Source organism: Corythoichthys intestinalis, chromosome 12 (assembly GCF_030265065.1).
Source record: "Corythoichthys intestinalis isolate RoL2023-P3 chromosome 12, ASM3026506v1, whole genome shotgun sequence".
NCBI lineage: Eukaryota > Metazoa > Chordata > Actinopteri > Syngnathiformes > Syngnathidae > Corythoichthys > Corythoichthys intestinalis.
Genome location: NC_080406.1, coordinates 52,158,797 through 52,175,827, shown reverse-complemented (window position 1 = coordinate 52,175,827; position 17,031 = coordinate 52,158,797). Strand labels below are relative to the sequence as shown.

Sequence of the window (17,031 nt, the reverse complement as noted above, 5' to 3'; positions counted from 1 at the left end):
TCGTCGTCTGCCATCTTGCCTTACCGATATCTAGCCATTAAGGGTGTAACGGTACATGTATTCGTATTGAACCGTTTCGGTACTTGGTGCTCGGTTCGGAACGGAGGCGCACCGAACGAGTTTCTGACGTAATGTAACCCTTACTTTTCGAGGCTGTGAGTCGATCGGGTCACAGTTTCTTTGTGTTGATTATATTTACTCCGTCTTCTCTTCTATAATGAGGACCAACACGGTAGGAAAGTAAGAAACGGCAACGGCGCGACAACGTGGCCGCCGCGAAAACGCAGTAAAACGCGGCCGTTAAAGTCAATCAGCCAATGCACACCAGTCGCAGTGCGGCCGCGTGTTAGACGCGTCCCAGAAGCGGCTCAACGCGATGCATGCGAAAAGAACGGCAGAGTTTATTATTTGACGCGAGACGCGGCCCTCCTGCGTCAATACTACTAGCTAGCAGACCGGGCAGACCGGAAGTCACTCGTGTACTCGTTGTTGATTTAACTTTGTCTTCTCTGCTATAATAATAACCAACACGGCCCCGTGTTCAATACAAAACCCTCCTACCACAACAAAACAAGTAGGAACTAATATTCACATAGGAATTAAAGTTATACAACATAAAATATACAATATAAATGAATACTACATCACATTTATAGAATGAAAACACAAAATAAATAATAGCCCATTTAAATAAAATAAATTGAAATGAGCTAAAACACCTGTAAGTAAATAATAAAAATAGTACACAGATCATGCTTACACAATCAAATTTATTAATTTCTGTGTGGCGCTTTAACTTGAGAAAATCCACCAATAAAGCTTTTGAAAACCGTTCATACGAAAAAAAAAATTTCATTGAGGCATTTCATTTGTAAAATACATGGTAAAATCTTTGTCATTGGGATTGCTTTTCTCTTTAGCACAGGACCTTTTTTCTTCTTTCTTTCAGAAAGAAAGCCACCCAATATGCGGGGTCTGAAAGGCAAATTGTTGCTGTATTATTATCTTTAAATACCTGCTACTTTTTAAGCCGAAATCTAGCTTTGTATAGGCTACTGTTCTTATTGTTGAAAGCACAAAAGTGTGTAATAAACAACTAACACGTTTATATTTTGCATTTTGTTTTCCTACTGTACAAAAAAATTAACCGAACCGTGACCTCAAAACCGAGGTACGTACCGAACCGAGATTTTTGTGTACCGTTACACCCCTACTAGCCATAATCACCTTGCATTTGTTTCGGTGCGTTCCAAAGTCGTGGTAGAGGCTATCTCGGGCTTTTCCGTAATCCGCCGGAAACTTCCGAAAGAGGTGCATTGCAGTATTTACGTCGAACATGGCGGATGGTTGCAATATGGAGTGTGAGAACAGGCGTAAAACTCTAAAAGACATTAAAAACAGGCAGCAAACAAACATATTCTCGTTTTTTTTAAGAAACAATCGAATAAGTCTGTGGAGGGTAGTGACAATTCATTGCAGCAAACTGCTGTTAATGATTCGAATTAAGTGGATAATGGGAATGATTCGAAAGCAAACTATAGTGGATAGTGAAACATTGCCGCCACCAGAGAAACGCATGAAATCTGACAATATGGATTATTTTGATGAAGAAAACGAACCTATTACGAATGTTGGTGATAATGACAATGGTGATACGAAAAAATATGATCACGTCTTTCAGAAAGAGTGGCTGAAGAAATACACGTGGCTAAGGTATGACGCAAGTAAAAACCACATGTTTTGCAATCTCTGCATTAGGGCTGCAGCTATCGAATATTTTAGTAATCGAGTAATCGACTGAAAATGCTATCGATTAATCGAGTAATCGGATAAAACAAATATATTTTTAGGTGAAGAGCAATTATAAATATACATGAGAAAACAAGACATTTAATCTAATCTTGAACCATTTTCAGTCAATCAATGTCTTTATTTTCAATGTATATTGTTGAAAACAGCCAACAATTGCATCTCAGATGTAGCTAGAATTAAAAAAAAAAAAAAAGACTAATTCACTGCTTTCACTCAAAAAACTTTTAGATCTTTTTTAAAAAAAATATATATTACCTAAAAATGCCGTTATGCTTGATAACACACATCACTTAAAAGTTAGGATTTTTTCCCACGTGTTTCAATTGAATTTCTCTTTGTGTCAAGCCATTTTTAAGTTCTAGTTAAGTTTTAAGTTAGTCTAAACAGTAAGTCCTGATAGGATTTTGAGTTTTTGCAGTGTTCAAAATAAATGTATGATACAGGCTGTACTGGAGCACATTAGGGACCAGTGCTACTTGGTGTTTTATCCAGCAATGACTACTGAGCTAAAATTGATAGTTACCATGATAAAGTTTTTATTTTACACCCTCATCACTCCACAATGCTATGTTATGTTAAAGCCTGTATGTAAGACACGTTAGCCACGCATCGACAGTGGTCATAATTAATTGAAACCTAGTCCTCCGCAGGGCTAACTTTTCGTGAGCTAGTAGCGACAGTAACGTTAATTTTATTTATTAGCGCTTAGCGCTCTTTACTAGCGCTTAGCGCTGTACTGCTTTAAGATGGCGGCTGTTTAATAACGCTGCCCAGACGCGGCCGAGTCTGTCATTGCGCATCTAGTTCAACATACATGTGATCTTTATGAGATGCATCAGACGCTAGCTGTTACCAACGTAGCATCGTGCGGGCTAGTATTTGGCAACGTCGGCGTCGTTTGTGGCGGCTGTCAGCTGCAGTAAGTTTTTTTTTTTTTTTTTCCTTCTTCCTCTCCGCACGTGACAGCGCGTTGTCCCGCATTAAAAGTAGTCCGAGCAAAACGTGATGCTTAGAGCTGTCAAAATAAACGATTACTCGAGGTGAATAAAATTACTCGGATCAGTTTTTAAACTCGAGTTACTCGAGTTGCTCGAGTACTCGTTTCAGCTCTACTCTGCATATCGCACAACAAAAGAAATAAAATGACGAGTGGATGCAACAACTGGCGAACTAATACACTTACGAGGCATATAAACCACAGGTGAGTAAAACGTAAATTAGGTAGATGACTCGACGTATAACACAAATCAAATTTTGTTCCGAGATTCGTATATTTTGTTGAAATAATATATATATTGATATAATAATATCAATAATTCCTATTATTATTTTGATCACATTATTAGAATATCGCAAACTATATTTTAACAAGGTAAAAAATTTATAATTACGATTAATTATTTATTAATAATAATATATTAATTAATAATAATATTAATATAATTAATAATAAAGTTAGTTAATAAAAATAATTAATAAATAATTAATAATAATATAAGTCTGTTCTCTTTGTCTTCTCTGTAATACCATGAATATCAAAATAGCACAGGATTGTGTAGTGACTATTGCTGTCAAAAATAGCGTGTTATTAACGCGTTAACGAAAATCAATTTTAACGGCGTCATTTTTTTTATTGCGCGATTAACGTTCATTGTGAACAAGTGGACTTGTGGTTTTTATCAACTGTGGCCACTGGTTACAACGTGAGAAAAAAAGTTGTAACCTGGAAACAAAACAATAGGCACGCCCCGCGCATGTGCTTGATCTTGCCTGCTCACTCGCTGTGAAAGAGTAGGCTGTTTGAGTTAAACGAAATGGAAACGAAAACAATTCTGAACGGAAAGTTCACGGAGAAGTCCAAGGTATAGCACGCATTGGAGCAGACAAACACAGTCGCGCTCACTAGATATTACTGGACGTCCCTCAGTAATGATAACTACCTCGGGGTGGGTCACAGCACATTATTTCGACCCACTGTGGGAACTTCAGTCGCATGCTTTGACTGTTATGAAGACCGAAGAGAGGCACTTCAGCGACGTTGTTGCAGCACATTTCATGCAAGTAGCCAAAGACTGGAACATTGAACACAAAGTGGTCTCACTGACCACTGATAGTGCAGGCAACTTGATTGCTGCGGCCAGACAGCTTCCTTTTGAAAACTTGCCGTGCATCGCACACAGTGTGCACCGAGCAGTCACGGTTTCTTTACACAACAGCCCGTTTGACAGCGCATTGGCAAAATGCCGAAATGTTGGACATTTCAAACACAGCCCAGCAAATGCCGTGGAGCTAGAGCAGCAACAGATCGCACACCATCAGAAGAAAGTCGCTCACACAGGAAGTGTCAACTAGATGGAATAGTACCCTTGAAATGATCAAGCACGTCCAGCGGAATACGGGACATCTGAGAGATTCGCTGGCCCTACATCCAACCAATGTCGCCATGCCAACAGCTACCGAGCTGCAGAAAATGAGGAAGCTCAAAGCTGCGTTGGAGCAGTGCAGGTAACTCATAGTTTGTCCATGTCATGTGCCTATCTGTTAATTTAATAATCAAAGTAGATATGTTTCAGAACAGTAATGTTAATGTGTGTGTGTGTGTGTGTGTGGGTGTGTGTGTGTGTGTGTGAGTGAGAGTGAGAGACACACAGAGACATATCCCTCCTCTCTCCCCATATAATACTGTAACTATTGATACCAGTGTGCGCTAAGTGTGAGTGAGTGAGTGAGTGAGTGAGTGAGTGAGTAAGTGAGTGAGTGAGTGAGCTCTATGTGACTAACAACACTCAAGAGCTTCTTTATATTATTGCAGGTACGTGTCTAAACTTGTGTGAGATATTGCTTGAAATGTGAATGACTGCTCAAAGTGAGAATGGTACTGCGAAATATAACACTCCATATTGTTTTCAATTAAAAAAATGCACAAAGCAAGTCTATCCACTTTTCCATGTTGATAAGAGTATTAAAATAATTCAAGGGACATTTATAATAGATAAAAAGTCGTGATCTATGCGCGATTAATCGCGAGTTAACTATGACACTTGTGCGATTAATCGCGATCAAATATTTTAATCGTTTGACAGCACTAGTAGTAACTAAAGAAAATTGAAAATGTTTATTTTATGTATGAATAAATTCTTGACTTGAATTAAAATTGTTTGTTGATATATTAAAAAATAGATTTTACTCAAATAATGTTTTTTTCATTTGCAATTTAGAAAGATCATGCTCCAATGAATGTATTTTGGTTTATTTCAATCAGTTTTGTACACTTCGGCAATGTACCGTAATTTCCCGAATATAAGGCGCACCCGTGTATAATGCGCACCCCAAATTTACTTGTAAAATCTAGGGAAAATTATTGTACCCGTTTATAACGCGCACCCTAATTTTAGAAGAAAACAAAGCTTGTGTACAGATACAGAGATGTCATTTTACTGACTGGTGAAACACAGCACAAGCATCGCACATTGGTAGTTCAAAACATTACCGTAAACTGACAATATTTACGGTAATAATATGATTTGACAACTTCTCCAACTTACCAGAATCTAGGAGAAAACAAAACAGATGTGACTTCTCTTTTAAAGGCTGCTGTATAACTTGCTCGTTTCCTCATGATGAATAAATGTTTCTTCCATGGATTGATACGGAAAAATGAAAGTGAGAACATAAGTCGGAAATCCGTGAGCGCTCATAGCTGTCAACACGACAGTAACAAAAGGAACTATTGTTATTTGGGTTTGAGTTTCCCGAGGGACCGATATAGTTGACGGACACAGGAAGTGTGTGTCCTTACATTTGTTATGGTCCGAATTGCGGAGCTGCAATAAACGTCGACTCAAATGAGTTCAAGAAACTAAATTCTGTGCTTTATGAAGAGTGGAAAAAGCAGAATTTAACACAGACGAAATCATTCGGCCGATTAGAGTGAAGTATTACCGAAACAAAACGGTGACGTCACGTACCGTAATGGTCGGCAACGGGTCGCCGCATACGTTTCTTCAACACAACGTGGCCGTGTCAATGAAAAAAAATCGGTTTATATATATATATATATGTAATACATATATATTTCTGTCTCCATCCATGTACCCGTTTATAATGTGCACCATGAGTTTACAAGTTGATTTTGGGGAAAAAAGTGTGCGTTATATTCGGGAAATTACGGTAGTTAAAATCGGGCCCCATCAATTTCAGAATTTGGCCCCCTTTTCAGACACAAGGAGGCCAACTGGCCCCCTTTTCAGACACAAGGGGGCCAACTGGGCCCCTTTTTAAAAATTTCCCAGATGCATCCCTGAGACTGTATTTAGGCCCAGGCGAACCAAGTGAAGGGTGTCGTGAAGGAAGAAACCCGCTGGCTTTTTTTTGTTGTCTTATCAGCTCTCTGCGTACTGCTTAGGTTAGTATTTTTGATCCCTGTCAACCTACTGTCACGGACCCATTGTGTTATTCCCTCTTTTCCGCATCGCGTGTATTTTTGTTTGTATTTAATAAACACTTGAACACATCCCTAAGTTCTTTTCTGCTTTGAAGTACATCCTTGTTTCCGCAGTAGCATCGGCAACAAATTAAACACGCATTTCCAAAGATGGACGATGGACTCTCTTCCTCGGCTCTACGATTTTGTAGCAATTTCATTTCGTGTGGTTTTCAGTTTAATTTAGCCCTTCCAGCTTGCTATGTTGATAATTGCGATGTTTGTTTACCGCTTTTTGTCTCACCACGAAGAGAGACGAAGTGACGATCAGCCCGCCATGGTATTCATGTCATTAGCCATCGTGCTGTGACCTGGGAATTTATGATTGCTTTCACGCACACCGCTTCCTGGGAAAAGTCCAGGACATTACACTAAGACGCGACCCTTGATATGTCCGCGTAATCCCCATGTCAATCGACCCGGCAAATTGTTTTCACACACAACTGCTGCACGGTTAAATCTCGCCATATTCCTGGTGTTGCGAAGTCTGAAAGGGGCTTCTGGTTGACTCACTATGACCACATTGTATTCATCCAATAGCGTTTAATCAAGGGAGTTCATCTGGGACTGATAAAGATCGCTTTATATAAAAGGGATCCAGGAAGCCATGTCTCTGCACAATTGTTGCTTTTATGAAGCAAAACAGAAGTTATAATATTCAAAAAATTAAAACAATTGCATGCCCTGCGATGGGACTATTGCGCATGCGCACATTGCGATGGCGATGTTGAAACGATATATTGTGCAAGCTTAATTCAAGACTGCGTTTTTGGAAGACTCCACATGTCAAGTATTGTTAAATGGCCTACAATACAACATGCATAATAATAACATTCCTGCCAACCTCATTTTTTCATTTTTTATTAATTCCAAAAACAGGGTGGGCTACCGGTGGGCTTCTCTATCACAAATTGTCTAAAGTTTTCTGGGGGAAACCCTGGAGCTAAAATCCAGATATACTAGTATAGTTAGTCCCTGGGTTATGACATACCTGATTTATGTGATTTTAACTTTATGACACTGGGCTCGTCCGCCATTCTGACTCCAGTCCTTTTTCTTTTTCTAGTCGCAAAAACAGTACCTAATTCTTGCTTAATCAGGATCCCCTCCTCCCCCAGCAGCTTCGCCGCCGTCCTGCAGTTCCTGACGGCATCAGGTCCCCCTTCCTTGTTCTTATGCTGCTCCTCCTCCTCTTGAGAGTACTGATTCAGTGTTTTTGAATCCAGATGGCGGGCTCGCGTTAATAGAGGGGACGCTGGCTTCCTGAGCGGCCATGATATCCCCCATCTCTCAGCCCCAGTCTTTCCACAGCGCCCTTTTCTCTCAGGAGGCGACTCACTCCCGAGTAAAGCCCGAATAAGGCGAATAGTTTTTTAAAGCCCGAATAGTCATTGAATATAACGGCATTTAGATAAACGTACCTCACACTATCTTCGTTTTTACTTTATCTTATTAATATGACGTATAATACATTTTTTGGAGCAGTTATTTTGATGTTCAGGGGGTATTTTGGGGTACTTAAAGGGTTAATTCCAACTTTCGCGGAAATTTGGGTTACATCGCCAGCCTAGGAACGGAACTCGTTTGTAACCCAGGGACTACCTGTACTGAGTTCAGGGGCTTCGCCTGACCTATTTCACTGAGGCATGTGCCCAAATATTGATCTGCAGTGCCTCAGTATAAATTTAACTGGTAAAAAACAATCTACAGAATATGCCTATTTAACTCATTTCCTCCCAAAAACGTATAAATACATTATATTTTTAATTGTTTCAGTGACCCAAAGACGTATCTATACGTCTTTTACGTTTTTTTTCCACAAGAGACATCTCTAGGTTCTGATGCAACTAAGCTCCAAAGCACAATGCTAAAAATCCATTTTAAAGCAATATAACTGGCCACTGGAGGGCAGTAACGCATTTGGTAAGACCCGCGACCCGACTCAACGGAACGAACGGCCGGGCCGCATGGCCGGGGTGCCGGCGGAAAACGACCGAATGGACGACCAGGACGCCAGGCGAGGTAAGACTGAGCATGACAACTGGGACCACCAGTGCAGCAGACGATGCCGTTGAGTCTGTGCTGCTCACCGAGCAGAGCCCGCGCCGCCGTGCTCGGCCGCTTGCGTACCCCCGCCACCCTCCAGTGTCCCGCGACTCAGCCGGAAACGTGCACGGACAAACCAGTTCTCCCAGAAACACAACATGCCCCACACAAGTTCACCTGGCGAACTCCGCCACGAGGCAGTGGTCACCACAAAAGAAAGACTTAAAAAAAAAAAAAAACACATCTTGATGAGACAGGTGGCAATGAGGGAAACGTTTACAGCGTCATCTCTCAGTTCAATAATTTAGTTATGTGAAATAAATTGTTACTTTGCTTTTAAAAGCTCTATTTGTCTTGTTGTTTATGTTATTTTGTAGACGGAAAACAATATTCAGATGTTTGGGATGTCACAAAAGCAAAAAATAGCTGTGTTTAAGTCAAAGTTATGTTTGAAATGTATGCTTTTACAAAAAGCTCAATTTCTCTGTTTTTTTCATCAGAAATTGGAAAATTGCTCAAAATAAGTTAGTTTCTAATGCTGATTTCTAAAGAATGGAAAAAGATATGAACTAACTTATTTTTCCTGCTGAAAAGAGAGATACTAATCTTTCTTTTGGTGGGTTCCATGTTTATATAGCAATAGAACAGAATTTTCTGTGGACCTTGCAAAATCCAGTAAAACGGCCCGGAGCGAAGGGGGTTGCACCGGTAAAAATGGCTAGGAGTGAATAAGTTAATATGGTCATGTTACTCCATATATGCTTATACACAATCTGCACATGGCTCGTTAATGTGGTAATTTATGCACCTAACTATGGCTGTGATAGGCATATGAGTTGATACTTCAGCGAAGCATTTTCGGATTGGGAGATATGCTGCATTCATGTGTGTCGCGTTGGAAAATCCTTCTGATGTGTTGTAAAGTCTTAACGTGGGATAAAAACACAGTTGCTATAATGAAGGGTAGCCTATTATAATGCTCCAACAATACAGCACAAGTTCAGTGACCGCTTGGCACTTTGTATACACACCATGTAAAAAAAGAATCATTTTTTTGGATTACTCCAACAACATGTAAATACAGCATCAATATTACGGTGTGTGTGCCAATCATACAGACGACGGTGCAAATTACATCTTCCCACCTGCTTTCCAGGTTAGTGCCAGATAAACTGCCGATCCTTGTTATTTGTTTTTACCTCTAGGTGGATGTTTGTTTTGTCGCCTATTCCCATGAATTGTGAATTTAAATGATTCAACTTTATTATTTACGTATCAGGCCGTTAACTACGGTAAACTACTCTGGTTGCAAATTGAAGTAGCAGATTAGCTGCCGTCTTTTAGCTGACTATGAATACAATGTCAAATAAATGTGATTTGGGTGAGAGGCTCTCACTCAAAAGCTTTGTCTAATATTGTGCTACAATGATATGTGGTTTTTAAACTGTATCGATACTGATGCTATTTATTGCTATTTGCTTATATGACCAAAATGAATAGACTCAATCTGTATGAATTAATTGCCTATATTTGAGGATATAACCTTTAACAATTTTGTATGGTACTGCTTGTTTTCTGCCAGTGTTCTTTCAAAAAGGAACATGTCGAGTAAACACTGCTGCTATGGAACTTGTAGAAACGACTGTAGACATTACGACATATGAAGGATGTTTTCTTCATACGTTTCCCAAAGGAAAAAATGTGAACAATGGATCAACTTGTGCGAACATCCAAAAGACCAGTTTAACACCAGCAAGGTAAAGCCATTCACCTTCATATGCAGTAAACATTTTGCTGGGGGGCATGGTCCTACAGAGGATGAAGGTAAGCCTTTTTGATAATTTTTCCTAATTTTTTTGTGTGGTGTTTTGCCGTGCTGCTTCTGTCTGACATTGAATGACCAGAAAAAAATTAAAATAGTATCTGACTGCCACTGTTGTTACCTTTTCTGTGGAAAAGAAACAACTTTAGTAAGAGGGAAGGGTAAGTAAATTAATGGAATTAAGATTTGTAATTAATGAAAAAAATAAAAGTGTTCGTTGGCTGTCACTGAGCAACATTTGTGATCACTACACAAAAACAGCAATATAATTTACCCCCAAGAATGGTCAGAGACGCAAGACAACCAGAGGATATATATTATACAAGAAACACAGGGCATATGGTGGTAAAGGATAGATTGTTGAAGCGGGAGAATGTCATTGTCAGTGGCGTAACTCAATGCACACAAGAAAAAGGTGTCGATAAAAAAGCTACCTCTGGATCAGGTTGGCTCTTTTTCCCGTCTTTTTCGGCCCCCGACACTCAAGCCATCTCTTTACCTGAACATTTGTATGCTCTTCCACATGTTTTCGGACAGAATTGGTGGGTTTAGCTCAGTAAACATCTCGTTCGTACACAATTTACATGCATTTAGCATTAGGGACAAACGCGAGCTTGACCTGCCTAGCAACGGTTGCTAACGTCATGAATATTAATGAGCAAAAGTGACGTGTTGCGTGCGCCATTTTGATTTTGAATACTGATGCTGAAAAACAAAAAAAAAGTTACTTTTCATTACAGAAACTTGTGTTTTGGTTTGATTATATATAGTGTAAAGCATACATGTCCAAAGTGCGCCCCGGGGGCCAAATGTGGCCCGTGGTCAAATTTCATCCGGCCCCCAGCCTCTGTCATAAGATCAATAACGTCTGGCCCGCACGCAGACTTAAAAAATTGGTTAGCAGTACTGCTACCAGCATATGAAGTAGCTTACACATTAAATGCTGCTCCTCATTTACCCACTAAAATGCAGCAGCACTCTACTGGACTGTCTCAGGAAATTAGAATACACAATATTCTAATTTTTTGAGACAGTCCTGTGTATATATACAGGATTGTCTCAGGAAATTAGAATACACAATATTCTAATTTCCTGAGACAGTCAGGAAATTAGAATATTGTGTATTCTGAGACAGTCAGGAAATTAGAATATTGTGTATTCTAATTTCCTGAGACAGTCCTGTATATATACACAGGACTGTCTCAAAAAATTAGAATATTGTGTATTCTAATTTCCTGAGACAGTCCAGTAAGCAATGTTACCCTATGTGACGCTTGACTTCCAATTTTCTAAAATGGCAACAACCAACAACAACAACAACAACAACAAAAAAGTTCACTGCGACAGCCGACGCTTCAAGGATAGGTGGAAATTGGACTATTTCTTTTTTAAAATACCCACAACTGTGTCTGCCTCATTTACAAAGAGACAGGCGCTATTTTTAAAGAGTTCAATGTGAGGCGTTATTACCAAACAAGACACGCTGACATGTACGACAAGATTACAGGGAGGATACGCAGCGAGAAATTGAAGCAACTTGAAGCTAGTTTAATTTCACAGCAGCAAGATACCAAGAACGCCACAAAGGCTAGTTGCGAGATTGTTGAAATTATTAATTTAAAAAATTAATAATAAAGCAAATGTGACACACAGAATGGCTCGCTAAAATTTGCTTAAATATATTGTTCTACGTAAAGGACGTCAACCAAGGTCGGCCCCCCACATTTTTACCACACCAAATCTGGCCCCTTTGCAAAAAGTTTGGACACCCCTGGTGTAAAGCGTTGTTTCAGACTTTTTATGACACGTAAGTGCTCAAATTTCTTTTTTCCCCACTCACCAGTGCCCTGGTGTGCCCCAGTATTGTATTAGGTCTAAAGACGCCTCTGCTGTAATTCCTTTGTAGTTATTAGTATTACCTGTGCAAGTCCAGCTCCAGGTAGGGGAAGATGAGCTTCTGTTTGATGAGCTCCCAGATGACCCGGGTCATTTCATCACCCTGCATCTCCACCACAGAACCAGCCTTGATTTTAGCAGCCATTGTTGATCCTGGACACACACAAGGAATACAAGCATAGTAGTGCCTCGCTGAATGGGTTCATTCATAGTGTGACAGAGGAGTGGCTACACTAGTGACTCGGCATTTAATCCGGTTTGCAAAAAGCCCTGCTTGTAAACTAATCAATGATAAAACTTTCCCCATAAATTGAGGTTTGTCACAAAAAAATGTAGCCTTTTTCCTTCCAACATGCTCTCTCCAGGAGAAGCTTTTAAATGTCAAGTTACACAAGTGTTGAGAATGATCTGATGAGGGAGGGGGCTCTATAAGCAAAAATCTGGAGGAACACCCAAACGGGAAGTAAAAGTACTACAAGTACTGACTGAGCAGTTTAAGAAACTGGGATGAAAAAAAAGTCATAACAACAAAACGTGACAAGAATCTTGCCCCGTGCGGTGTTTTAATTTTAAAAACAGATAATCATTATTGTTATTTATATATCGTTGTGTAAGGCATATTAGCTTCACTTGGTTTGCTAAGCAGTAAAGCGAACAATGGAAACGGCGATACTGACTTTCCTGCTGCTCGACAGCATACTACGCAGAGGCAATAGCTAAAACAGTGCACATTATTACCTTATTTAGCAAGTAAAATGCTTGAAGAAGGCGGCGTAATTTCCTAAATGAACCCGGTCCGTGAGTGCTTGCGAAAGCTTGGAAGAAGGAGGCTGGCAGGTTGGCTGTCGCCGGTTTCCTGCCATTCGAGCAACCTTGATAAGACATTAACCAATCAGCGGTGGGAAGAAAATGTCAAAGTCCAATCAGACGAGACCGTACAGTTATGTGGGCGTGCAGTCGTGCCGTTTTCAGGCATACAGTAGTACTGTGGTGGGAATGAGCTGACTGATGTCAATTAAAAAAAAAAAAAAAAAATCTCTCATTAGGATTTCGTATACTTAATACATCTTTTAGTTAACTTAAAAAAATGTAAATGCATTTTTCCTTTCAATTTAGGTTTTAATTTGCCAAAATACAACTTCAAGTTAAACCACTTTTTTTTTTCAGATGAATGGAATAAATAATTAAATTGGGAGAAAAAAAAAAAAAAAAAAACGTTTGTCACCCAACAGAACACATTCCAGGGGCCCATGCAACAAGGCAAATGTGATATACTATTACAGTAGTGGATATTATTGTGTTGCTTGTAATACGGGAGTTCGACAACAGAGGGTATAAACAAACCTAAAATGTTGAAGGAGCCCTACTGGAGCAGAAAAAAAACAAAAACAAATATGCCCGGAGCCACAAAAAATTGAAAGCCTTATAATAGCTTTATAATGAAGGCAACAAATTCTGTATGTATCTACTGTATGTTAGCTATATTATTCTAGTATCAAAATGACAAAGTTGGCTAAAAATACATAATGAGCCTTCATGATTACCGTAATTTCCACAATGTAAGGTGCACCTGAAAGCCTTCAATTTTCTCAGAAACTGACAATGCGCCTTATAATCCAATTTGGTTTATATAAAGTGTTGTTAATGTTACTTTGAAAAAGTAATTAATTACAGTTATAAATTACTTCTCCCAAAAAGTAAAAAGTGAGTTAGTCACTCAGTTACCTGAATGTAAGAGTAATTAGTTACTTGGCAAAGTAACTGCTGTTACATTTCATGTTTTTTGCCCCCCCCCCAAAAAAAAACAAACAAACAAAAAAACATACGTGACACTATGTGAAGTTCAAAGGGTTTTTGGGACATTTGGCCCTCGCCAAATTCTTTACCCTAAACTTAACTAGACACAGGGATGTTGCGGATATTGCGATAACTAGATAGTAACCTTTGCTATGTTTGGAAGTCATTTAATGTAGTGAATCAATCATTAAAGTTGTTAAAATTGCTCCCGTTATTGCATTAGTTCCCTTCTCTCTACTTTCGACAAGTGAAAGTTTTAAACTGTGTCATCATTTAAAGATAGATTCAAGTCAAGATTTTGCCGATTTATGAGCATTTCAGATAAAAAGTTACTTAGGTTTGCTAGGAAGATTCTCTACAACAGAGCCTTACTGGGAAATATACTCCTTTAAGATGGCGGCTGTTTACCAAAGCTGGCGAGTCTATCATTTTGCATCTAGTTCTCATGTGAAATCTACCGTAGCATCATGTGGGCGTAGTTAGTAGGCTGTCGGCAGCAGTCAGGTATTATTGGAGCCCCCTAGCATCGCGTTTCCAATGGCGTCACAACTATCCTTCCCTCCTCCCCACTGCTGCTCTGCTCTCTCCGTGACTCGGTGTCTATCAGACTTTTCTCATTAAACCAACGTAGTAACGCATTGTAACGCACGCCTTTACATCCTCAGTAATGGTAACGGTGTTGCAAAGATGAGAAAAGTAATTAATTAGATTACTTCCTGCTGAAAAAAACAATACCGTTAGTAACACTGTTATACTCTAACGCCGTTATTAATAACACTGCTTATACATACAGTACTGTATATGAATCAATATTGGATATTCATGATATGACATTCCATTTAGCTCAGCTCCATCTTGTGGATGCATAACGCAACGCCAACCACCACTACTACTACAGCTACTACTACTGCGCCTTATGATGCAGTGCGCCCTATACATAAAAACCATTTTAAAATAAAGGTGCGCCTCATACTCCGATGCACTTATAGTGCGGAAAATGCGGTAAGTGTGTTTTTTCCCCGCAGGTTAACTTCCTTACAATATTACCGGTAGTGAGTTGCCACAGCAACTGTTTAACAAGATAAACGATGACTGACGCATGAGGCGCTTTGAAGGTCGCGTCTCTGTCAAGATCTAACCGTCTGTCAATCATCGTTTACTTTAATAAGCAATTCCAGTTCATTCTCTGACGAACAAAGAGCAGGGAGACGGCGGGAGGGAGCGAGCGTGAGACTGCGCTATCGGCTTGGGACAGCTAATCTGTATTATTATTTTTTTCTTTAAATTAAAAAAAAATCCACGATGTCCTGAAGGCGCGAAGTTTGAAGCGCGAAGTAGCGAGGGATAACTGTAAAAGCATAACCTGCATGTACACTTTTTGCTGGGGACGGGACATTAATAAGAACAAACAGATTATTGAACAGGAATCAGGTCTACATTTTTCACAAATATGAACCTGAGTAATTGATAAACTAAATGATTAATGCATAATAAATCTGTATTGATTTAAACTAACTTTCAGGGTACAGGTGAAACAAAGTTCGATTCAAACCTTTGTTTCCAAAAATTACTAAAGAAACATTTTGAAAGTGCCAGTCCCTTTATTAAAAAAATGGGGAGCTATCCAAGAATGTCTCCACTTGTGGGGGACAATGCATAAAAGCTATTTGAGAAAAAAATTAATGGAAAAATATGAGATATCCAAGGACTGATCTACATCTGAGGCATACTGGACGACACCGCTACTCTCATGAAATTCTAATGTGTGATTCCATTTCACAGAATTTGTTTTTCATGTCAGTTTACGTTGATGTTCATGTCAGTGCAGAGGCGCTGGAAGTCACTCCTAGCATGGGGTGCTTGGGATCTTTTTTAGTTTTTCCTATTCAAAAACAGCTGTTTCGGTCCAAATTTCCATACAAGGCATGGCAGCACACACGCATGCTGGATATTTTACGCACTACTACTAGGCTACTACAAAGACAGCGTTCTATTTCATCTACAGTATGTGTTGGAGTTTTTGGACTAAATATAAAAGCAACCATGTATTACAATGCAAATCCCCACAGCTAGACGGCGCAATGACACACGAACACATTTGAAAACTGCAAGGGCCAATAAGCCTCGGTTTTGACACTCCCTTTTCACAACACTCAAATAAATTGCACACAAATATCTAACAGCGCTCTGCACGGCGGCTGCTCAACAGGGACAACAAACAATAATATGGCTACAATGCAATCATGTTTTGCCTATTTGAAGACACCAAATGACAATCGTCTTCATTTTCGACCTCGAATTAAATTTTTGAAAATTTCTCAGTTTTTTCAAAGAAAAAAAAAAATCACAAACAAATTTGTTTTTGCGCCATGTTAACACCTCCTCAGTCAACAGTTTACTTTCCTGTCCCAATAGCGCCTTATTCAACATGACCCGGTAGCAAGCAAGGTGGTGTTATTAACAACAACAACAACAAAAAACATATATAGTATATTTAATCCCCAAAGTGGAATACACTATTGTTTCAATATGTTTTATCACCGACTTCATCATGTATTGGCGGGTCACGAAGAGCTATTCACAAACACACGCACGCAGCGATCTAACGCCGAATTTCTGTTGAAAAAATAAATAAGCTGTACCGCATACAAACAGGAAGGATTGACTCTGGAGTGATTTGTGGAGGATTGATGAGGATTCATGGTGATTATTATATTTTTCGTGAAATGCATACATTTTGAAATGTGAAAAAAAATCAATGGGAGAAATTAGCCGATACTGCATTGGCATCATAGTTCGCCTTATTTATGTACGTAAAATAAATGCTAACTGCAAGTTGTTGTTTTTTGTTTATAACCAAGAATCGAGACTGATTTACGTCCTTATCTATAAAGAATTCCGGCATTTAAGCATTTAATCACTAGGATTTTCACTGGAAAAGCTCTGTTTACATCAGACTGCCGCTAGCTACATTCACTAACAGACTAGCATTGTACTTCGACATATTTATGTACTTAAAATAAATGCTAACTGCACGTTTTTTGTTTTTTTATGCTTTTAACCACGAAGCAAGACTGTTTTACGTCCATATCTATAAAGAATTCAGGAATTTAAGGATGTATTCACAAAAATTTTCAACGAAAAAAGCTCTTTGTCTGTGATTCCACTCTGTCAG

The 17,031-nt window shown here is 39.2% G+C and overlaps 1 protein-coding gene across 1 annotated transcript in view; it reads right to left on the bottom strand.

The window, feature by feature from the left end:
* The window catches only part of idh1 (isocitrate dehydrogenase (NADP(+)) 1), a 48,290-nt gene extending 35,370 nt beyond the window's left edge, over positions 1 to 12,920 (bottom strand). Inside the window, exons 1-2 of the mRNA XM_057853083.1 lie at positions 12,798 to 12,920; positions 12,083 to 12,212 (exon numbers count right to left, since the gene is read on the bottom strand). Of these exons, the coding sequence (XP_057709066.1) occupies positions 12,083 to 12,204 (122 nt within the window). The 5' untranslated portion in view covers positions 12,205 to 12,212; positions 12,798 to 12,920. The remainder of the gene's footprint in view (positions 1 to 12,082; positions 12,213 to 12,797) is intronic.
* Between the last annotated feature and the right edge of the window lie 4,111 nt (positions 12,921 to 17,031).